Source organism: Bos indicus x Bos taurus, chromosome 9 (genome assembly GCF_003369695.1).
Source record: "Bos indicus x Bos taurus breed Angus x Brahman F1 hybrid chromosome 9, Bos_hybrid_MaternalHap_v2.0, whole genome shotgun sequence".
In the NCBI taxonomy this organism is placed as follows: domain Eukaryota; kingdom Metazoa; phylum Chordata; class Mammalia; order Artiodactyla; family Bovidae; genus Bos; species Bos indicus x Bos taurus.
The window spans coordinates 42,922,758-42,948,017 of NC_040084.1; the positions used below are offsets into that span (position 1 = coordinate 42,922,758).

The following is a 25,260-nucleotide window of genomic DNA, read 5'->3' on the forward strand; positions in this document are numbered from 1 at the left end:
TTGAAGAAAAGCTTAACAATGAAGATGGGAGTGAGGGCTTCCTACACAACAGAAGCCATGAAGAAGAACAGCTGCAGATGGGCAAGTGTGCCATGTATTCAAAGGGAAAAAAATTATAATTTGGATGGAAGAGAAAAAACATAGGGCAGTATAGAGAAGATGAAGAATTGCCAAAATAGTACATAATGACTATGCTTAAAGACTTTGGTTCAAACAAAAACATGTATAGCAATAGCCAAAAAATGGAAGTGACTCAGTGCCCATCAAATGATGAATGGATAATGTATCCATGCAGTGGATTATTATCTGGCCATTAAAAGGAATGAAGTATTGATACGTATTCCACCATGACAAAAATGTTCTGGAACTGGATAGTGGTAATGGTTGCACAACATTGTGAATGTCCTAAATGTCATTGAGTAAAATGGTGAATTTTTCATGATGTGAACTTTGCCCCAACTGAAAAAATAAGACTTTGGGATGTTTGTAGAAAATGAACTTGATTCAGAAGTCATGGAGCAGAAACTGAAAGTTTTTGAGCCAGGTAATGTCAGGGTTTGAAATATGTTTTAGAGAGGTGTATATAACTACATTATGTAGAAGCAGAAGAGCAAGAAGATGCTATAGATACTGCAGTCAGAGTTGTGGGGAATCTGTTGATAAGTGCGGGGGGAAGGTCCTAATCAGAGTGTTGGCAATGAAAATGGAAAAGTAAGGAGGTTAGTTATAAAATTCACTTTAGAGAGGAAATGTATTGGACCTGAAAACTGATATGACAGGAAGAAGCTGGCAGATGTATACTAGTGAGGGGTGTTCAGAGGCCAAAACCAGGATATAGAACTTGGATAACAGGAAGAATTGTGCTATTAATAAAAATAGGGAAGTTAAGTGGGGACATTGGACAAGTTTGGGTTTTGACACGGTGAGCTTGGAGTATACCATCAGGGTTGGTGACCATCACCTTGGGACCTGGCCATCACCTTGGGAGATAGCTACTGGAGGAAGCAACTCAGTTCTGTCAGCCTCATTTCCTTGCTCATGGCCTTTGTGAGATCCAGGTAGATTTTTTTTTTTCTTAGTCAAACTGTCATTTTATATTTCACATCTCTTCTGGATTCCAAGAGAAGCATGGTAAGAAAAAGGGCTTAAAAGCGATAACAGGACTTCTGAACAGAGAGGGGTCTATCATGTAGGTAATAAAAGCCTCTGCTCTTTTTTAATGGGGTACCATGTGTTACCTCACTTCAGTCGGGTCTGACCCTTTGCAACCCTGCAGACTGTAGATTATCACAATTCTCTGTCCATGGGATTCTCCAGGCAAGAATACTGGAGTGGGTTGCTATTTCCTCCTCCAGGGGATCTTCCCAACCCAGGACTGGAACCTGTGTCTGTCATGTCAACCTGCGTCTGTTATGTCTATCTGCATTGGCAAGCAGGTTCTTTAACGAGCACCACCTGGGAAGCCCTAAAGGGGTACCGTAGCCTTCCTCATCTATGCATCTCTTCCTCTTACACTGAAGGGGAAGGAAGAGAATACAAGAAAGCTAATTCCATGGACATGCACATTTGCCTCCAAAAAACAGCTTTCCCTGGAGAGAGGTGGTAAAATCAGGTACCTACGCAGTCCAGTTCTGAAGGATGTTCACTTCCTTGCAGATGCCTTCTGTGCTTTCTTATTATTAATATTAGATAAGAATGATCAAGATAGCAAAGAGAAGGGCTGCCCTGTTCCTTTATATTCTGACACCTTTCCAGCTCCATAACTGGAGAGCCCATGCAAAGATAGGCTCCATAAAGGACAGAAATGGTATGGACCTAACAGAAGCAGAAGATATTAAGAAGAGGTGGCAAGAATACACAGAAGAACTGTACAAAAAAGATCTTCACGACCAAGATAATCACGATGGTGTGATCACTCACCTAGAGCCAGACATCCTAGAATGTGAAGTCAAGTGGGCCTTAGAAAGCATCACTACAAACATAGCTAGTGGAGGTGATGGAATTCCAGTTGAGCTATTTCAAATCCTGAAAGACGATGCTGTGAAAGTGCTGCACTCAATATGCCAGCAAATTTGGAAAACTCAGCAGTGGCCACAGGACTGGAAAAGGTCAGTTTTCATTCCAATCCCAAAGAAAGGCAATGCCAAAGAATGCTCAAATTACCATACAATTGCACTCATCTCACACACTAGTAATGCTCAAAATTCTCCAAGCCAGGCTTCAGCAATATGTGAACCGTGAACTTCCAGATATTCAAGCTGGTTTTAGAAAAGGCAGAGGAACCAGAGACCAAATTGCCAACATCCGCTGAATCATCGAAAAAGCAAAGGAGTTCCAGAAAAACATCTATTTCTGCTTTATTGACTATGCCAAAGCCTTTGACTGTGTGAATCACAATAAACTGTGGAAAAGTCTGAAAGAGATGGGAATGCCAGACCACCTGACCTGCCTCTTGAGAAACCTATATGCAGGTCAGGAAGCAACAGTTAGAACTGGACATGGAACAACAGACTGGTTCCAAATAGGAAAAGGAGTCCGTCAAGGCTGTATATTGTCACCCTGCTTATTTAACTTCTATGCAGAGTACATCATGAGAAACGCTGGGCTGGAAGAAACACAAGCTGGAATCAAGATTGCCGGGAGAAATATCAATCACCTCAGATATGCAGATGACACCACCCTTATGGCAGAAAGTGAAGAGGAACTCAAAAGCCTCTTGATGAAAGTGAAAGTGGAGAGTGAAAAAGTTGGCTTAAAGCTCAACATTCAGAAAATGAAGATCGTGGCATCCGGTCCCATCACTTCATGGGAAATAGATGGGGAAACAGTGGAAACAGTGTCAGACTTTATTTTTCTGGGCTCCAAAATCACTGCAGATGGTGATTGCAGCCATGAAATTAAAAGACGCTTACTCATTGAAGGAAAAGTTATGACCAACCTAGATAGCATATTGAAAAGCAGAGACGTTTTGCCAACAAAGGTCCGTTTAGTCAAGGCTATGGTTTTTCCAGTGGTCATGTATGGATGTGAGAGTTGGACTGTGAAGAAGGCTGAGCGCCGAAGAATTGATGCTTTTGAACTGTGGTGTTGGAGAAGACTCTTGAGAGTCCCTTGGACTGCAAGGAGATCCAACCAGTCCATTCTGAAGGAGATCAGCCCTGGGATTTCTTTGGAGGGAATGATGCTGAAGCTGAAACTCCAGTACTTTGGCCACCTCATGCGAAGAGTTGACTCATTGGAAAAGACTCTGATGCTGGGAGGGATTGGGGGCAGGAGAAGGGGACGATAGAGGGTGAGATGGCTGGATGGCATCACTGACTTGATGGACGTGAGTCTAAGTGAACTCCGAGAGTTGATGATGGACAGAGAGGCCTGGTGTGCTGCGATTCATGGGGTTGCAAAGAGTCGGACACGACTGAGCGACTGAACTGAACTGAACTGAACTGAAGAGCCCAGCAAGGATTGCTTCCCCTCCCAAACCAAACTCAGCTAGCTGGCTGCTTCAATGTGGAGGCTGACAGATCTAGTAGATGTCTGATTTGTTACCTTTTGAAATCCTCATACACTGTACCCAAACCATTCTAGGATGAGATATCCTTCCTCCCTTCCTCTGTCCACCAATAGATCTTATATATACATACTAAATTATACAGCTTCACACCAATGCAAATGCAAAGCGAACTTGTTTTCAGTAAGACCTGAAATTCCTTTTCTCAAAAGGAGTCAGTGATATTTCTGGCAGTACCAAAGCAGACCTTTAAAATATCATTATCTTTTTAATTTTTGCAGCCACCAATGTAATCTTTTATTCAAACAAGAATCATTAGTGAATAATTGGTTAAAACAGTTGGATGAATAGTTAGTAAGGGAACCAAATAGTCACAGGGACTCAACGCACCCTTACAGATTACATATTGAAGACAGAGGGGAGAAGTGAACAAACTTAGTCTCACCAATAATAAGACAGCTGATACTGCATGACTCCTAATGTAATGGAGAAGTGTGCAACATCATCTGTGTAGCTGTCTTTCAAAACTATCTTCACCTAAATCTAATCATGTGAAAACAAGTCCAGGATAAGGGATATTCTTCAGGGCAACTAACATGGATTCCTTTTTAAAATGACATAAAAGAGAGAAAAGGTGGTGGTGTGGAGACTGTTGTAGATGAGAAGAGATTAAAAAGCTGTGACATCCAAAGGGAATGTATAATTTTTAATTTGATCTTGGATTGGGATATACATACCTCTAAAGGATTCCATTGGTTGGACTAGAAATTTTGAATATGGACATTATGTTAAATATAATAAATGTTAAAATTATTAGATGTGGTCATGGGTTTGTAATTGTGTAGGAGAAAATGCTCTTATGAGATAAATGCTGAGGGACATATTTAGAAATGAGACATCGTTATGTCTATAACTTAATCCCATATAGTGAGCAAATGATCATTTAGAGAGAAAACAAAGACGGCAGTATATTAGCAACTAACCAGTCGAGTTGGAGAGCAAATAGGTGTTCTTTATGTCCTTTCAACTAAAAAATTTTAAAAGAAAGTTAGTTTAAGATGAGAATCTTATTTTTTAAATTGTTATTCTAAAACATAACTGGTAGCATTGGGGAAGAATAACATGATAAGTAGAGGTGATCCGTCTCTAGCAATTTCTGCACTCCCTGCTGTGGAATATTATTTTTCTGCTTTTAGAAAAAGGTTTTTCCATATCCAGTTTTCAAGTCCAGATAATAGTAGTTAGAAACTGGAAGCAGTTCATTTTTGTCATCCAGTCCTTCTTTGTTACCTGACTTATAAAAAAGCATTTGTTTCTTAAAGTAAAAGACCACATTGTACATCCATTACTTACCAACAGGGAATCTATCTGCCTTTGGTCTGCAGAGGCTAGTATATAAACGTTTTGGAATTAATCCCTCTGTGCATCCTCTCAAGTCAGAGCACTGGCTTTGTTTTCTCTGGTGTGGAATATTGTTTTGCAGCGCTCACTGTAGCTGTCAGAGGAGGCCTTCCGTGTCATGAGCACTGGCACACAACTTGTCTGTTTTCACATTTTTTTTTTTAAGATAAAACAAGGTTCAAACCACACATTCTCTGTGAACTGCTAAAGACCGGGAAAAATTACTTTCTTTTCTCATGACCTGGATTGACAAGAAGCACACCTACAGGAGCCAAAGGATGAGTGAATCCCTTTTAAAGACCCAAGTAATGAAGCCCTCAGGGAATTGGCGTGCGTGGCAGAATTTACAGTGGCTTCTGGAGATGAACAGTGTGGCAGGAAGAGGTTCAGGACTGCCGGCTGTTGAAATACAGTCTGCATTTATTTTATATCAGCCTATTTTGGGCCCCAGTGAGAAAGTTATTTTAATATCTTGCTCTGCTAGAAATATACATGGTAAGTGGCAGATGTCAAAAAAGGGGGGGGGGGGCGGATAAAGTTACAGCACTGCATTCTCCTTGAGACTTACAGAGTTTATGTAGTTGTTCTCTTTTTAGCCTTTGAAATAAACCCTGATACATACAGAAGCCGGATGATAGGCATAGTCCACATCAGTGACCCTCAAATGACTCAGAATTCAGGGCTAGGGTATTAAGGACCTACATTTTCAACAGGCTGCCCAGGTGATTCTGATACAGCCAAGCCAGTACTTGGGAACACCTGGTCTGACCCAGTATGCTTATTTTACAAATAAGAAAATGAAGATCCATGTAAAAATTTAAAATTTCTTGAGGTGTTATCCTATTATGGACTTGAAACCATATTTCCTTTCTCCCAGCATAGCCATTTCTCAGGAGGTCACAGTGCCTCTTAAAGTGGTCACAGTTAAGAGCTTAGGTCACCAGTTTCCCTCTGTAGACAGGGCCTACTTACCACCTGAGGTTTGGAGGTGCACATTTGAAATCTGAGGTCTCATGACCTCCATTCAGGCTCTTTTCTTTTCAGTCACTGTTATCAAGGTTGAGACTCTTAATTACTCTAAACCGCTGCATCTATGAGAGGCTTGGTAGATTATTTTTCTCTGTTCTCTTCTTTTGTTGAGTTTCACAAATTTCTTGAATTTATTTTTTATAGATTCCTATCTTCAGCTTACTTCTAAATAGAAGTTGAGTAATAAAATCAAAATACGGTACTGTTCAATATGAGTAAAAATTATTTTTAAGACAGCAGATATTGACTTCCCATTAACTGAATACTGACTGAATCTAAACACCCAGCTTCCCTAGAACTAGGAATGATATGAACTTTGCTCTGTAAGTCTCCTGAATAAACAGTATATAACCAGCACTTACTAAGAAAGAGCGTTTATCCATTTATTCACTCTTTCACCAGATACTGACCATCTCCTGTCTATAGGCACTGATCTAGACATGGACTACAGTTATGATCAGGAGAGAAAATGTCCATATTCTCATGGAGCTTAGAGGGAGATTGTATGTGAAAACAAGATTACACAACCCCCTAGAGGAAGAGATATTTATTTGTTCTGTTCCTTGCTGTGTCTCCAGTGCCAGAGCAATATCCAACACCCATCAGGTACACAGTGGACAAGTATTGAACGAATGAGCACCGTCAGATGAAACAGAAATTATGGCCCTCCTGAAATTAACTGTTTTATAAGCTGAAACAATTGGTAACATTCAATAAGAAATGTTATTTATGTAGGGGATTAAGCCATGTGCACTTTTTTTCTAATTTGCCGTATTTTATAAGCTCTAAAAGCTTTTTGTGAAAAAAAAATTTTATATCAGAGTGTACTTCCAGGTGTGTGTCTGACATACGTGGATATTAACTCACATAGCAGCTGAAAATATGTATCTATAAAGATCTAATTATAGTATTTTATTTTATAAAATAAATGATACTTTTATGTACAAGCTAAAGCAGTCAAGGATGAAATGGTCTTCACAAGACTGGAATGTTTGTTGTGACAAAATAGAAAGGACATTCAGGTGAGCAGCATGTCAACAGTTACAGTTTGTTCAGGTTGTATTGGCTGTGGCTGTCATTGTCTGTAGGGTTCTAGTCTCTCAGCTTTCAAACATTTAAGAGCTGATGTTAAACAAATAGGGATTTACATACATGGTATTTCTTTGCCATCATCCCCAGCAAAGCATATCTCCACCATGTAAAAGGTGGTGGCCAATCTAGGAATACAAAATAAAATGAGAAGGTTTGCAAATAGCTGTGATTCTATTAAAAAAGAAAAAAAAAGGGTGAGGTTTAGCTTCCCCAGTGGCTCAGCAGTAAAGAATCCACCTGCAACACAAGAGCCTCAGGAGAAATGGGTTTTGTCCCTGGATCAGGAAGATCCCCCTGGACAAGGGCATGGCACCCCACTCCAGTGTTCTTGCCTGGAGAATCCCATGAACAGAGGAGCCCAGCGGGCTACAGTCCTTAAGGCTGCAAAGAGTTGGATACCACTGAAGCAACTTAGCTGGTAGAATGGAGGTGGGGGAACTTAGTATGCATGTGATTCTATAAAAATGTTGAATCCTGTACACTTGAAACTAAAATAATATTGTAAATCAATTCTTCAATTTTTTTAAAAAAAAGAAAATAGCTTGTGACTGATTAAAGCACAAGTACTTCAAAATAATAGAATTCTCTATGATGATTAGTTTATAAGCAACGTATGTGATGAGACTACTCTAGATGTCTTTATCTGTAAGTAGCATTGTAGTCACTGTTACTATATGAAGAAACTGATTTTTTTTTTCTGAGACTATTGAGGAAATGGCTTAGTACCTCCAAAGGAAAAGTCCACCTCCATCGTTGTAAATTATAGTTTCTCTGCACTTTACCCTGCAACATTAAGATATGAAAGGTACTCAACTTTCTCACTTTCAACAAACACCACTTTCAACACTTCTCACATGTCCTTTATGTTAAACACTAAGATGAGAACGTTGAAAGTGCTAGAATGAAGAGGAGGTAGATAGAACAGAAACACAACTAAAAGTAGTGAGGAAATGGCTGACACGTTACAGAAATGAGTTGTTTGATAGTATAATTCTGTGGGGCTCCCAGTTTGTGCATCATTGGAAGAGTGCTGTGCCTGAGAAACCCATGCAAGAGACAACCCTTGCCTGAGAAACCCAGCAAGAGACAAGGGAAAGGACGAACAATTGAAAAGGTGGAAAACTGGTGACCACAGAATCAGCCTCCATGTCAGATATCCCTTAATCCAAAATGAATTTGAGAGACAGGTGAGAATTTGAGAACTTGAAGACTAAGCATATTGTGAAATGCTGCTGCTGAAGTTTTGGTCACAAGCCATGGATTATTCATGAGATCAAAGCCAGTTCATATTTGCATGATATCAAAGTGAGTAGCTAGGTCATGAGTGCACCATGCAGATGTTCTGGGGCTCCACACCACGCCTGCAGAAGTTACAGTGTTGGGAGAGAGATTTCAGTGTAGACAGAATTGTTTTAACTTGGGGAAAAGACAAGTCTGTCCCTGGACAGTAGATATAAAATACCTGAGCAGAGAGAAGAATGAGCCTCATTTTAAAATATCTGCAAGAACCGACTCTTATTCCTGCTGGTATATTACATCTCAGGACTAAATTCAAACCCTTCTTAGTTCACTAAAAATCTTAGATCCCAAAAACATCTTTGAAGAACAGATTGAAAACCACAGATTCTTTTTTACAATACATAGGTTGCAGAGGCCTTTTGTTTCATTGAAATCTTGCAATTCCCAGTTTTAACTAAGGCATTTGTGATGGTGTCAAAAGCTATACATGAGCAGTATCTTATTAGAAGTTGCTTTTTATGAAAATAAGAAAAACAAAATTAGGCCTCTTAGGATAAATTTTTTTAAGATTATAAAGAAGCAAAAAGATTTTAAACTAATGTTATAAAGATCTCATTTTCTCTCATGAAAATAATTGCCCACATTTAGTGTCATTATCTGTATAGTGTCACTTTGGACTCAGAAACAAAATGGTCTCAAGACCTAACCTATGTATAAGTTGAAGGGCACTCGTTCTGTGCAGGGGTGGCAGGAGTTTTGTTCTCAAGTCCACAGAAGATGAGCTAACCTACCAGCAAAGACTAACACATTGGTTGTCTCTATCATGTTCGGATTTGATAAATAATGCTTTTGAGTATATGTTTTAATTTCAAATTGTTTTTTAATAACTAAAAATATTAAAATTTGACCTTATATAGGATGTCTCCTCACCTCCAGCTTTCTTCCTTCTCCTCATCCCTGGTGACAGTGGGATGAGTTGGGGGTCTTTTACACAATACCACATATTAAAAATTATGCCAAAGGGAGTGGGGAAAAAATGAACCCACAGATTGCTTACTAATTGTACAGAAGGAAATAGATCATTACAGTGAAACCATCTGATAGTCACCACTTAAACCCAGTGATCAAATTTATAGCATTACCGAGATACAGGAGAGCCTGACATTTGGTGCCTCCTGAATCGATGCAGTTGAAGTATATAGTATTCCATAGAAGATATTCTTGCAAGAAATGTTTAATCTAAATCTAAGCAAGCTTCTTCAGACCCAACTTTGAGTTTGTAAGCAAACAGGGACAAGTTAAATGACACAATGAAAAAGTGATAATAATAAAAGAGAGACATTTTATACAACAGCTGTCCTGGTCTCCTCAAAAAGTCAGTTATTTCCATCAAAAAAGTTAATGATTTTTATTTTCATTTCTTAAAAAATGAGGAAAGGCTAGTCTAGATTTAAAAGGCAAAACAGAGATAAAAGCCAAATGCAATGTGTGAATCTTGATTAATTCTAGTTTGAGAAGAAAAGCTAAAATAAAATATATTCTTGGGACAACTAGAGAAATGTGAGTATGGATTGTATATCAGATGGTATGGCATTATTGTTTTGTTTTGTTTTTTTTAATTTGAAAGTGGTCGTGTATGAGTTGTCCTATGCTTAGGAGATGTTTGCTGAAGCATGAAGGAATGAGGAGTCATGGTGTCTGCCACTATCAAACCTAGAGTATATATGTGTGCTTGTAGTACTGAACTTTCAACTCTTCAATACATTTGAGAGTTCTGTATATATGTATATACATACAGACGTGTATGTTTCACTATATACTATGTAGAGATAGAAGAGGAAGTGGAGAGGGGGAAGAAAGTTGGCTTATTCTTTGAGAAGAAAAGTTATAGAAATACTAAGTGACTTTTAAAGAACTAATTGATTTTCCCCTCTTTTCTATTTTAGGCTCAAGAGAAAGGAAGATTAGACTATGCTAAGGTAGGTAGATTTTGTACATTCTACACAATTTTATACACTTGTATTTGCTATTTGGTTTTTATTTATATTTGAAAAGTAAAAAGAAAAGCATCACATTCAAAACTAAGGGACCTTCCATGTGAAGTAACAGGTAAAATGGGATTCATTTAATGGTAAGTTTATTTATTGAATGCCTACTTCTTTCCAGACACTGTGTTAGGCATCAGGAATACGAGAATAAACCAGATCAGTTCTTTCATTCATGACATTTACAAACTAGTTGAGGAGGTGATTAATAAACAACTAAATGGATACATAATATAATGTTAACTGGTGGTAAGTGCCCTGAGGAAAAATTAACTGGGTAAGATCACTAACTGTTGCTGGAAAGATGTCTTTGGATTATGGAAAAGAGCTTTTAGCATCATCAGGTAATACCTGGGAAGCACCATCCAGGGAAGGTTTGGATTCCTAGAGGCAGTAGTTTTCATATAACCTGTGGAGCTTTTGAAAACATACATGCCTGTGTTACCACAGCACCATACCTCTTTCACCAACATCAGAATGCCCTGGTAGGCAGAGCTGGCCAGGGACAGGATGGAAGGGTTTGAAAAAAGGCTCCACAGATCATTTTGACACATAGCCTTGTTCAAAAACTGCTGTGGGATGTTGGATTTCAGTGCACCTGTGCAAGCCTTTGAACACAGTTGGGTTTTCTCCTGAGGAACAAATGGAGTATTTTTGCAGGTGTGTGGGATGTATACAGCTGCTTGACTAAAGGAACGTGCTAACCATCTGGTTTTTATAACAGTCGAGAATAGCCAGAGCGTGAGCACACCTGTACTCCAAAGACAAGGAGGAAGAAATGGGACCTGTAAGAGCTCTGCTTGCACTGGGACAGCTGGAATCCCCCCGGTGATCTCTGCAGGGCTGATCTAGAACCTTGTGCTCTTGGCAGCCCTGAAGTGCACACCCACGGTTCCATGCCTTTTCTTTGCCTGAAGTGCAGTTCTTTCCTTCTCGGTCTCACAAACGTATGTGTGCTTCAAGAAAAATTAGATTAAGAGTGGTATCTCTATACTGAAGACTTCTGTGTCTGTCACTCTATCTTTGATGTCTGTGCTAAGTCATTTCAGTCATGCCTAACTGTTTGTGACCCCATGGACTGTAGCCCACCAGGCTCCTCTGTCCATGGGATTCTCCAGGCAAGAGTGTTGGAGTGGGTTGCCATTTCCTTCTTAGATGTCTACTTGAGCCTTATACCTAAATGGTCTCCCACAGGCAGAGATGCTCAAAGCATCTTAAACTGAACTCGATATCTTCCCAACATCTCTGGTCACCTTTTCTTTAGTAGACTTTATTTTTTAGAGCAGTTTTTAAGTTCACAGCAAAACTGAGCAAAAAGTGTAGAGAGTTTGCATTACCCTCTGACACCACACAAGCACAGCCTTCCCCACTGTTAGCGTCCTACAGCAGATTGGAACATCTGTTATGATCAATAAACCTGCATTAATATATCTTTATAACCCAAAGTCCATCATTGACATTACGGTCTAGTGTTAGTGTTGTATCTGTGGTCCTTATTACTTGTTCTGTCTCCTGATGTTGTCTATCATCTCACCAGTGAATCATGTGAGAAAATTAGAAGTCACTCTCAAATGCCCTTACCCCTCACCCCTGTGTTCCATGACCAAGTCATACCAGTTTTATAGCCTACATTTTCTTAAATCCAGTCCCTCCTCTCGATGCCTCTTCCATTGCTCACATTGTATCCTGCTCTGAACCACTAGAAAGCCTGTGACTGGTCTCTATGCCTCTCTTTTGTCCCCAAAGATCCATCACCAGCCAGAATGTCTATCTAAACCACAAGTCTGGCAGTTTCACACTGCATCTTAAAACGCTTCCTTGGCTCCATGTTTTCTATAAGGCACATTCAAAGCTTACTAGAGTGGCATATAAAGCACTGTGATCTCGGTCCTTGGAGGGACTCTGCAGCTTCATGTCCTCCACCCTGTGTTCCAGTGGCACCAAATTACATAAAACATACTGTTTCTGTTCTCTGTGCCTTGACCCGAGCTGTCCCCTCTGCTTGTAATGCAGCGGTGTCCCCCTTTATCTGGCTTCCCCTGCCTCTTCTGTAAGGCTTAACGTAGGATCATCTCCAAGAGAAAGTCTGCCTGGTTCCCTGGGCTGGATGAGGTTCTTTCCTCCTTTCTCTAGTACACTGTGCATCTCTGTCATGCTTCACTCCATTATTCATCATGACCATTTGTGAGAAAGATCATAGACTGTCAGCTCTTTGAGGGCAGAGATGGTAACTTATTTGTACGCTTGGTGCCTAACACAGTGCTTGGCACTTGGTAAACGGTGAGTGAGTGAGTGAGGTTATAAGAAAATAGAAGACCCATGCCATTAGTTGCAGGAGAAATTCTGGTATATGGTTTTTTATTTCAGTCACAGAGGAAAGGAAAGCTTTTGACACAAGTTGCAAGTATCAGCAGGGATAAGAAGATTGCTTGAGAAAGTTAATGAACTAACTTGGAGATAAATGCTGGGATTTCACTATGATAAAGGAAATAACTTATAAGAAAAAATTAAGGGCAGTGACATCATGATTTGGCAATAGAATGATTATATATCATTGCTGCTTATTTATGACTCAGAAAACTCTGAGGATTTCTTATTGCAGAAGTACCTGCCAGTGGAAGAGACTGGAAGAAAAGGAAAAAAAGAAAATGGAGACACAGATAAACACTCTGAACCAAGCAATGGCTCTGTCACCAACTCACTGCAAAATTATTATCAGTCACTTAATCTTTTTGGTTTCCCCTTAGTTTCCTTAGTATGAGAGGAGCAGGTTACAGTATTTTCCAGTATGCTTGCCTGGAAAATCCCATGGATGGAGGACCCTGGTAGGCTACAGTCCATGGGATCGCAAAGAGTTGGACACGACTGAGTGACTTCACTTTCTTTTTTTCTTTCAGTTTCCTTAGTATGAGAGGAGCAGGTTATAACAGTGCTGTTCTACTCTCCAGGCCCAAACTTGAAAGGAGACATTCTTTTTTGGGGGGGTGGGTGGAGGGAACATTCTTATCTTATATACTATTAAGGTCCAGATTCATTCCTTCATCTACTTCATCCACCCAAGCATGGTGGATCTGATATTTAATATATGCAAAGACCTAACCTAGACCTTCCTATCAAAAGTCCCCCTTTGCTCTGTTTTTTTCCTCCTTAACATTTATCATAATCTACAATTATCATTTTTATTTAGTTCCCTGTGTTCTGTTTCTTTTTCCAGTAGACTGTAAGGCAAGACCTGAAGGCAGGGCCTTCAGTGGCCTTGTCCATCGTAGCATCGTCTGTGCCCAGCACAGGCTTATATACAGGAGTGCTTGACAAATGTGTATGGACAAGGCCTGCATTAGTGAGATGCTAGAAGTGCAGGCAGCTCAGAAGTCTGGGATTGGGGATCATAGACTCAAATTAGCCATTATGTAGTCAGTGTACGATAGGACACTGTCCATCCCTATGTTCAGTAGCCCTAAGATTGCCTTCCCAAGCACCCAGTGACAATAGTTCTCATGCCAACTAACAGAAACCCACCCTACTGGAGTATGTGGTGTTGTGCAGATATTTAAGGGCATAACTTGATCTCAGCTGTTAACCCAGACCTGTTATCCATGCATAGACCCAAATCCAAGCACCACAGATAGAATGATTGTATCCATCTCTGCCAAGTGTCCGGGAGACGTCTGCAGAACTGTCTCTTATGCTGCATATCATGGGCCCATGATGAAGTCCTGGTCTCATGCTGACTGATGCAGGCATCGTGCTTTGGCAGCTTAGGGCTCCCCTGGTGGGTTTACCTGTAAAACTACATTTTAAAAACTCAGTGGCCATTTCTGGAGAGTGTCATGAAATTTATTTATTGCTGGATGTTTCTTTATTTCCAAGTGGTGAACATTTTCTCAAAAGCCAAGTTTTATCTGAAAAATCAGATTTTAAGTACAAATTATTTTGGCCATTTTCTCTGTGGCTTCATATGCCATCTCTCCAATTTTGTCAGTCTCAGAATGGCAAGAAAGTAGAGGAGAGGGTAGAAGTGGTGATCAAAATCGGTCTCAGCTAGATCTCTATAGAGTGTCAGTCACATTCAACAAAACAGTGGTATGTCGTCAAACACTCAGAAAAGAAATTGAATTACTTCTTAATTGAGTTCCTGTTGCAATGGAGCCTGGATTGTGAATGCTTTACACTGCTGCAGTGCCTTTCACCTACAGATATTAAAGCACTCAGCAACTATCCCTTCATTAAGTCTGTCGCGCTTCTGGAAAGTGGTTAACACCAGTCCTGGAGCACTCTACCCACTCCTGAAGCTCATTCACCTGAGGCTGGCCTAGGATGGAAGCTGTTGACTGTAAGGTGATCCTACCCAGCTTCTAAAATGAAAAAACAAGAAGTGACTTACGTAGTTAAAACTGTAGAAGTTTTATTGGACAGAATGTATTTACCAGAAGTGAATTGTGACCAAAAATCTGGTGCTGACAGTTTTGCTCACGTATGCAGTACAAAGAGGATCTTCTTTACATGACTGGTGTTCAGCCCTGAGTGTGCCTCTCTTAGGGAATAGGGGACTATTCCGTGTTCCCAAGGTTTCTGGCCCCAAGCAGATTGAGCTCAGTGTTAGAGGGAAGAGTGCCACCTATTGAATTGTAGAAATTCATGGACATGTGTGGGGACCCGTGGAGAAGTGTCTCAGGCCACATTCACTCTTGGTTTGCTATGGTAACTTAATATGTGTCTGAAGGAAAACAAGTATGTTGGCTACTCTTAGAAAAACATCTACAAACGTCTGTGTATTTTCCCCAGCTGGAGCTGAGCGTATGCCTGTAGTTTAGCCTACTGCTCCTTGAAAGAAGCATGCTGCTCAAAGACTGAGGCAGATGGTATTTTTACCACTTCAGGCAAAACATGGCACCTATGGTTCGGGTTTCTACAATTTTAATTTTTTAACACTTTCGAGATGGCAGGGATACAGAACTTTTCTCAATTTCTTTTTAATAATTGCCTCAGATATACAGATTATGGATAAATATCACTTGGTCAGAACCAGACTCTCAGCCCTGTGGGCTACCCTCCTGCTCAAGTGCCTAGGACTAGGCCTTACATGGGCTTTGACAGTCATGCCAATTTTGACGCAAAGACTCTAAATGGTTTATAGGAGCTTTCTTGGTATTCATCTCCAGCCTTTACTGTGTGTAGTTCATATAATTTTCCCATGACGCAGTACAGAAAAGAAAGTTGTTTTTTGTGTCTTCCCACTGAGGTTCACTTGAAGCACAGAGAATTGCTCAAGGTTAAGCACTTGGTAAAGAAAGATTTTGCATGTGTTAGTTTATCAGGCATCCAATTCTCAGTCAAATGTGAGAGAGGCTTTTTGAAAGGAGTGGGGTTTTTGCTATCCCCTCTCCCGGAATTCGTTCAGGTCTCAGGGTAGCCCTTTCCCCTGCCTCAGGAGCAACGTCTAGAGCCCCTGCCCGCTTCGTCCCTCCCCACGCTCAGGCCTTGCACATTTTATTATAAAACACATTTGCATAGGGTACACATTAAAATTCCCTTCCCAACAGCAAACTGCCGTCCACAGACATTTGCATTTGCATGATCACACATCATCACTTCCTCTCGTGTCCTGGTTCTCCTTTCCACGGCTTGCCCTTTTAGCCGTTTCTTCCCATGTATTATCCATAGGTTGCTTCAACCATTTTGCTGCATATCAAATCTAAAATTCTTTTTTGAACCAGTGTAGGAAATTTTCTATAAATATTATTGTCCTTTCTTTACTGACAAAGCCAGATTTTTTTTTTTTTTTTTTTTTGGCAGACAGTTTTAGCCGGCTTGTTCTTTCTCATAACCCTAGCTAACTGGCTCTGAGAATTTTTCATGTTGGCACATTTAGAGACCAGATGTTGCTGTATTTTCTTTTCCCTGTACCCCTTTCTTGGGCAGATGCTCCTTCTCCTACTCTGGGACTTTGCATTAGCTCCTTTGGTAAAATTTTCCAAACAGCATCATTGTATGCACTAAATCTCTCATTTCCTCTAACCTCTTGAAGCTGTCTTAACATTTAGGATTTCTGGTTTTGTAATAATTATGGAGACTATCTAGAAGCAATGACATTCCCCCCTCTTTTTTCATTAAGAATTTGTGGCCTAATTATATGAGATGTTTATAATATAATTTAAAGGAAAAAATCCAAATCCAGATACCATTAAGATATGAGTGCAATTATATAACATTTTATATGCTTGATAAAGACTGGATGACAACTTGTAAAATGTAAAACGGGCATTAAGATAATAACTTTTTTTCTGAAAGGTATCAGTTTTAAGTGTAGACTCTGATTTGAATTGGAATTTTTCTGTATTACCACCTGAGCTACTGAGACTTGAAAAATAATTTTCCTGAACTCATGTTTTTAGTTCATAACCAGAATTTAATCCTAGGCTCCTAAAGTATTGCTTGCTTCTATGGCAGTAGAAGGAATTCACTGGAAAACATGGATTTTTAAAAATAATGTTTTAAATTGAAGTATAGTTGACTTATAATGTGTTAGTTTCAGGTGTACAGCACACTAATTCAGTTTTATACACATATACACGCATATATATTTATTTATATTTTCAGATTATTTCCCTTATAGATTATTATAAACTACTGGGTACAGTTCCCTGTGCTTTACAATAGTTCCTTATCAATTATCTGTTTTATATGTAATTGTGTATATATGTTAAACTCCTGATTTATCCCCCCCACTTCCTCCTTTGATAATCAAAAGTTTGTTTTCTGAAATATGATTTTTTACACTGTGAATTTTTGTGCAAGGCCTCAAGCCGTGGTTGAGGTGCCAGGGAGTAGTTGAGAAAGATGAAAAAGAAAACCCTGGGCTCAACCTGTGGTGCAGCACTGATGTCCTGCCAACCACAGAGGGGTGCGGCGGAAAGACCCCGTCAGGATGGCCATCTGAAATTTTTAAATCCTCCACTCCCTGTTTCCTGAAAATCAGATATAACCAGTTATTTTTCTTTTGGCAGTCACACTTCAGAAAAGTAGGGAGATTTTGTTTTGGGGTTTTTTCCCAGCAATAATGAATAATTTTGTTTAATCTTTTTTTCAAAACAATTAATTTACTAAAGCTGGTTTTTGCAACTACTGCTTTGATTCCAGATCTCCTTCAAATACAGTTATCAATGATGAAAAGTAACTGTTAATCTATTTCTGTTCATAATAAAGCCAAAAAGCTTTTGTACCATGTAAAATTTTTCATCAAAAATAAGTTCTAGTTGCAGATGCAATAGTTAGTCTCCAGAGCCAGAGTTGTGCCTTATTATGACCCTCAAGTCTTTTTGCAAAACAGTCACCCTCTGGACATTCATTCATTCATTCCTTCCCCTATTATCAAGCTATTTCTTTTCCTCCTTAAGTCTCTGAGTATAGTATTTTGCATTTGTCCCCAGTGACTGTCATCTTACTTTGATGATCTATTCTGCTAATTTCTTAATGTTATTTTAAAATTAGATTCTCGTTCTCTGAGGTGTTTGCAGTCCCACACATTTCAATGGCATCAACAGATTTAATGATCATAATCTCTAGTCCCTCATGGATCATGAATAAAATTATTAAATGATGTCAGTGATAAGCCTCTTTATGACATCATAAAATAATGCCACCCTCTCAGCTGTTTGCCCAAATATTATTGATATTCTTTGAATTAAATCCCCTAAACAGTTATATATCTTCTTTATTTTTCTTTATGTCATATGTTTCTAGCTTATTGGCCTTTCATCCTAATTTTATATATAATATATTGAATTATTTTGTTTATAGCAATAATATTTAGTGGGGCAATCTCTGCCATCCTTAGGTTTATAATTTTGAATTACTGGTTCTTGAAAAATTACATGTCTGCATAATATCTCACATTTATTAGGAAGCTAAGGCAAACTTGGATTGTTGGTGAAGAGGAGTTCTTAGTTGTAAGCCTGGAATCGTGTCTGGTTTTATATCCTGAGGGCCTAAAACAGTTCCTGCCACATACTGGGTACCCAATAAATATATGCTGAACTACTATTGAATGAATGAATAACCCAAGATGTGCCAGTTGTTTGTACCAATGTTCCATTTAGTTCATAAGATGTATTTGACTCCATCTTTGATCCTCTTATTTCTCCCCTAGTATATTTAATCAAATGCCTCCTCAATGTCATACACTCCCTGGGTTAAAACAAAGATTCATTTGGTGTAACCTTTTGAATATTAGTCTAGAAAGCTAACTGCAGATGCTTACCAGGCTGGTTCTGTGGATAAATGCTCCGCACGGTAGGGTAGCTGGATTCAATTATTGTTCCCAGTTTGTGGTATCAGGACCCACCTGTGCACAGGGAGTGACTGTGTGACTTTATGTGGAGGAGTGAGACTTTTGTCCCCTGGAGGAGTCTGCTTAGTCCATGAAACAGTTTTAAGTAGATCTGAAGGGAATACTGTTTCTTGCCGTGTCATCAAAAGCAGTGGAAGGACATGAGTTTTCCAAAAAGAGAATGAAAAGAGAGGCACCTCTGTGTCGATGTTGAATCTGGTTTCAGTAAGTCGGAAGTCTGTCATTGCCTTAGATTGTTATTTCCAAATTTATTCCCTAATCCTACAGCCTGATTTTACGTGGAATTAAGGACTTCTGTGATGTCAAGATGTTTGATCTTATAGAAAGCTATAATTCATTCAGATGGTATATCTGAAGCCATTCCCTCGTGTTTCCTCAGCTGTGTCGAAAGCACTACTTAGCCTCCCTGCTGACACGTGAGACTGAATATCGATCCTAGATGTGCTTAACCGCCTTTCTGAAATGGCATGGTAGCTGTGCACCTCAATTTTAAACAGAATTACTGAGGTCACAGTAGAGATGACAGAACCTATAACATAGATCAGTGATGTGTACGATGCTACTAACTAAAGATTACCATTGAGTAGATCTTTTCTTTCTTCCAAGTGCTTGACTTTCTGGCTTGAGGAAAGATCTTACCTATCCATCAGATAGTACTGAAGCCAAAGATGTGCCTCTGAAGATTGATTCATGCATGGTGCCCCCTGTGGAAGGTCTCCCTGTTCTAGATCCAAAGAAATCTTGCTGCCTTTTGTCTTCATTCCTATGTACCTGTTAGAAAAGGTTGTAGGCCTTTCTACATCCTATGACCCTGGTAAGATGCATGTCATTGTAAGCGTGTTCTTCAGTGTGCACTCTGTTAAAGACATACACTGAGCACTTCAGTCAAGTGGTTCTATCAGATTCTGTCTCTGAATCCTTTCATTTTATGGAGAAGAGATTAAATAAGCTGACAGTGTTCACACAGTTACTATCTCACAGTCATGATTCTAGCCAGGCCTATTGACTCCACACTGTACTCTTCACTCCCGCACTGTTTTCCAGGGTGCTTTAGACATACAACAAAAAGAAGTAAGAGAATTTGTAGTCAGTCTTTGGTCTTACCAAAATCCAGAAAATGGTATGCATTACTCTATAATCCTAACATAATTCTGGTCTCGGAGATAGTGACTGTCTAGTAAGTGAATATCTTAGGATTTATTTGCTGAACTAGTTCAGTAATTATTGTGATTTTTTTCCTAAGATGGTATGCATTCTTCCCTCTTTCAAAAAAGTTTTAGAGGTACGAGCATTTAAGACAAGTTCTCAAGATTTCCCTGGTGGCCCAGGTCAGCCTTGCAGTGCAGGGGATGCAGATTCAATCCCTTGTGGGGAACTAAGAGCCCACATGCACTGCAGTGAAAGATCCCACGTGAGCATCAAAGATCCCGCATGCTACAACTAAGACCTGATGCAGCCAAATAAATACATATAAAAAAATAAAAATAAAACAAGTTCTCATCACTGTTCTCTCAATGAAAGCAAGGGTCTGTGTTAACAAATACCATAGCACCATAATGTCGAACCCTGCTACATCTGGAAGAGGTGTTAATCCTGTAGATATGATTACACTTATATGGTACAGAGTAACAGCATCACCCCCATAGTATTGCTTCCTGCATGTGCCCTCAGTCTGATGTGATCTGCCTGGAAGGCCTGGCTGAGGTATACATTGGTTTTCATTGCTCTCAGTAGGTATTGTTTTTGTGTCATTTGATGTGCCTTCCAGTGATGGATGGAGGGTTTCCCAGGTGGCGCTAGTGGTAAAGAACCTGGCTGTCAGTGCAGGAGACATAAGAGATGCAGGTTTGATCCCTGGGTCATGAAGATCCCCTGGAGAAGGCAATGGCACCCTACTCCAGTACTCTTGCCTGGAGAATCCCATGGACGGAGGAGCCTGGTAGGCTGTAGTCCATGAGGTCGCTAGGAGTCGGACATGACTGAGCGACTTCACTTTGACTTTTCACTTTCATGCATTGGAGAAGGAAATGGCAACCCACTCCAGTGTTCTTGCCTGGAGAATCCCAGGGACGGGGGAGCCTGGTGGGCTGCCGTCTATGGGGTCGCACAGAGTTGGACACAACTGAAGCGACGTAGCGGCAGCAGCAGCAAAGTGACTTAGCATGCACACAAAAGACCAGTGATGGAAGTCGTGTGTTTTGAGCTCATTTTGTATCAGGATGTATGTTGGGATGCCAGGAATCTAGGCTCAGTGGATAGTAGTGATGCTGGTGGTAATAGTGGTTTTAAGGTAAGTGATCCCAAGGTTTTCGCAGATGAAAAATCAGGATATGAGGAGAATTTAAGAAATGAATGAAGGGACTTCCCTGGCGTGCAGTGTATAAGAATCCACTTGCCAATGCAGAGGACACGATCCCTGCTCTGGGAAGATCCCACATGCCTTGGAGCACCTAAGCCTGTGCACAACTGCTGAGCCCATGCTCTAGAACCCATGCTCCAGAAGAAAACAGGCCACTGCAATGAGAAGCCCGCTCACCACAACAGAGTAGCCCCCACTCACTGCAACTAGAGAAAACCCAAATGTAGCAGGAAAAACTCAGTGCAACCAAAAATTTTAAATTAATTAATTAATTTTTAAAAAGAGAAATGTATAAGATATAGACTCAAGTCAAGCTGGAAACCCAAATCACTCTTGCATAATTTGTGTGTTTCTCTCATAATCTCCAGGATGGTTTACATACATGATGTGCGTGTACCATTAAATTTTCCTCTAGAAGACATGATAACCAAGCAGTAAAAATGGCTTTTCCTGTGGAATTAAGCCTCAATTTAATATAATTCCATACATATGTCAGATGGGGCCTCCCGGGTGGCGCAGCGGTAAACAGTCCACCTGCCAGTACAGGAGATGCAAGAGACACAAGTTTGATCCCTGGGTTGGAAAGATCCCCTGGAAGAAGAAATGGCAACCCACTGCAGTATTCTTGCCTGGAAAATCCCATGAACAGAGGAGCCTGGTGGCCTGTAGTCCATGGAGTTGCAAAGAGTCAGACATGACTGAGCACCACCACCACCCTCAGATACCTTACTTACCAAATGTTAATGAAAATTTATAAATTAACTTTAAAAACTAAAATTGTTTAGTTCCCTTTAATTACATTTTGAAATCAAGCACATCTATTGAAATCAGCACACACCCTGAGCTCCAAGCTGACCTCTTGTTTCTTAAGCAACAAGCACAACTTTACCTGAATACTCAGACATAGAGTGAACAGTTTTGGCCAGTTTTGATTATGCCAATAAAATGTTTTTAATGATATGAAAATATTTATAAATTATATATGTATCTATCGGTGTTTGTTTAGAGGTATTTATACATATAATATGGGCTTCCCTGGTAGCTCAGCTGGTAAAGAATCAGCCTGCAATGCCGGAGACCCCAGTTCATTTCCTGGGTCCAGAAGATCACCTGGAGAAGGGATAGGCTATCCACTCCAGTATTCTTGCCTGGAAAATCCCCATGGACAGAAGAGCCTGGTGGGCTACAGTCCATGGGATTGCAACCAGTCAGACATGGCTAGGCGACTAAGTACAGCATACATATAATATACATATATATTCAGATATGGTAATTTGTATGCAATGAGTTGTTTGATTATGTTCAGGTCTTTTTGGATAGTATTTCACAGCACAGACTCAGATGTACTTAGCTGACAGGTTGAGCCTTGAAATGAGTTCTGAAATCTCACTCTCAACAGGAGGCTCCACATCATCCAGACTGAGCTTAATAGACTCGTGTGGAAGAGAGGGCAAGAAAAATGATACCTTATCTGTCTTTATCATGTGTTTTTCTTTTCCCTTTTAGGGAGAATAGACTGAATTTTCAATGATCAAAATGACTTGGAAATTCATTTTTCAGAACAAGCATGTTTCCTATTTTCTAATAATCACAGTTTTAAAATATTTAAAATACTTCCATGAATCTATGTAAAATAGTCTGTGAATCTTTATAATCAAAGCCAGGTCAGTCAGTCAGTCAGTTCAGTTGCTCAGTCATGTCTGACTCTTTAAGACCCCATGGACCACAGCATGCTAGGCCACCCTGTCCATCACCAACTCCCAGAGTTTACTCAAACTCATCTCCATTGACTCGATGATGCTATCCAACCGTCTCATCCTCTCTTGTCCCCTTCTCCTCCTGCCTTCAATCTTTCCCAGCATCAGGGTCTTTTCAAATGAGTCAGCTCTTCACATCAGGTGGCCAAAGTATTGGAGTTTCAGCTTCAACATCAGTCCTTCCAATGAACACTCAGGACTGATCTCTTTTAGGATGGACTGGATGGATCTTCTTGCAGTCCAAGGGACTCTCAGGAGTCTTCTCCAACACCACAGTTCAAAAGCATCAATTCTTCGGCACTCAGATTTCTTTATAATCGAATTCTCATATCCATACATGACTACTGGGAAAACCATAGCTTTGACTAGATGACCCTTGGTTGACAAAGTAATGTCTCTGCTTTTTAATATGCTGTCTAGGTTGGGGTTGGTCATAACTTTTCTTCCAAGGAGTAAGCGTCTTTTAATTTCATGGCTGCAGTCACCATCTGCAGTGATTTTAGAGCCCCCCAAAATAAAGTCAGCCACTGTTTCCACTGTTTCCCCATCTGATTGCCATGAAGTGATGGGACCAGATGCCATTTAGTTTTCTGAATGTTGAGCTTTAAGCCAACTTTTTCACTCTCCTCTTTCACTTTCATCCAAAGGCTCTTTAGTTCTTCTTCACTTTCTGCCATAAGGGTGGTATCATCTCCATATCTGAGGTGACTGATATTTCTCCTGGTAATCTTGATTCCAGCTTGTGCTTCATCCAGCTCAGCATTTCTCATGATGTACTCTGCATATAAGTTAAATAAGCAGGGTGAAAATATACAGCCTTGACGTACTCCTTTTCCTATTTGGAACCAGTCTGTTGTTCCATGTCCAGTTCTAACTGTTGCTTCCTGACCTGCATACAGATTTCTCAAGAGGCAGGTCAAGTGGTCTGGTGTTCCCATCTCTTTCAGAATTTTCCACAGTTTATTGTGATCCACACAGTCAAAGGCTTTGGCATAGTCCATAAAACAGAAGTAGATGTTTTTCTGGAACTCTCTTGCTTTTTTGATGATCCAGCAGATGTTGGCATTTTGATCTCTGGTTCCTCTGCCTTTTCTAAAACCAGCTTGAACATCTGGAAGTTCAAAGTTCACATATTGTTGAAGCCTGGCTTGGAGAATTTTGAGCATTATTTTACTAGCATGTGAGATGAGTGCAATTGTGCGGTAGTTTGAGCATTCTTTGGCATTGCCTTTCTTTGGGATTGGAATGAAAACTGACCTTTTCCAGTCCTGTGGCCACTGCTGAGTTTTCCAAATTTGCTGGTATATTGAGTGCAGCATTTTCACAGCATCATCTTTTAGGATTTGAAATAGTTCAACTGGAATTCCATCACCTCCACTAGCTTTGTTCGAAGTGATGCTTCCTCAGGCCCACTTGACTTCACATTCCAGGATGCCTGGCTCTAGGTGAGTGAGCACACCATCGTGATTAGCTGGGCCATGAAGATCTTTTTCGTACAGTTCTTCTGTGTATTCTTGCCACCTCTTCTTAATATTTTCTGCTTCTGTTAGGTCCATATCATTTCTGTCCTTTATTGAGCCCATCTTTGCATGAAATGTTCCTTTGGTATCTCGAATTTTCTTCAGGAGATCTCTAGTCTTCCCCATTCTATTGTTTTCCTCTATTTCTTTGCACTGATCACTGAGGAAGGCTTTCTTATCTCTCCTTGCTATTCTTTGGAACTCTGCATTCAAAAGGGTGTATCTTTCCTTTTCTTCTTTGCTTTTCTCTTGTCTTCTTTTCACAGCTATTTGTAAGGCCCCCTCAGACAGCCATTTTGCTTTTTTGCATTTCTTTTTCTTGGGGATGGTCTTGATCCCTGTCTCCTGTACAATGTCACGAACCTGTATTCATCATTCTTCAGGCACTCTGTCTATCAGATCTAGTCCCTTAAATCTATTTCTCACTTCCACTGTATAATCATAAGGGATTTGATTTAGGTCATACCTGAACGGTCTAGTGGTTTTCTCTACTTACTTCAATTTAAGTCTGAATTTGGCAATAAGGAGTTCATGATCTGAGCCACATTCAGCTCCCGGTCTTGTTTTTGTTGACTGTATAGAGCTTCTCCATCTTTGGCTGCAAAGAATATAATCAATCTGATTTCGGTGTTGACCATCTGATGATGTCCATGTGTAGTCTTCTCTTGTGTTGTTGGAAGAGAGTGTTTGCTATGACTAGTGCGTTCTCTTGGCAAAACTCTATTAGCCTTTGCCCTGCTTCATTCCATATTCCAAGGTCAAATTTGCCTGTTACTCCAGGTGTTTCTTGACTTCCTACTTTTGCATTCCAGTCCCCTATAATGAAAAAGACATCTTTTTTGGGTGTTAGTTCCAAAAGGTCTTATAGGTCTTCATAGAACCATTCAACTTTAGCTTCTTCAGCATTACTGGTCAGGACATAGATTTGGATTACTGTGATATTGAATGGTTTGCCTTGGA

General features: G+C 40.0%; 1 protein-coding gene across 4 annotated transcripts in view; it reads left to right on the forward strand.

The window, feature by feature from the left end:
- PDSS2 (decaprenyl diphosphate synthase subunit 2) overlaps window positions 1-25,260 on the forward strand; it is a 285,071-nt gene that overhangs the window by 225,155 nt on the left and 34,656 nt on the right. For all 4 annotated transcript variants that reach the window (XM_027551287.1, XM_027551288.1, XM_027551285.1 and 1 more), the window contains one exon: window positions 10,216-10,248. In XM_027551287.1, coding sequence (XP_027407088.1) covers window positions 10,216-10,248 — 33 coding nt within the window. The remainder of the gene's footprint in view (window positions 1-10,215; window positions 10,249-25,260) is intronic.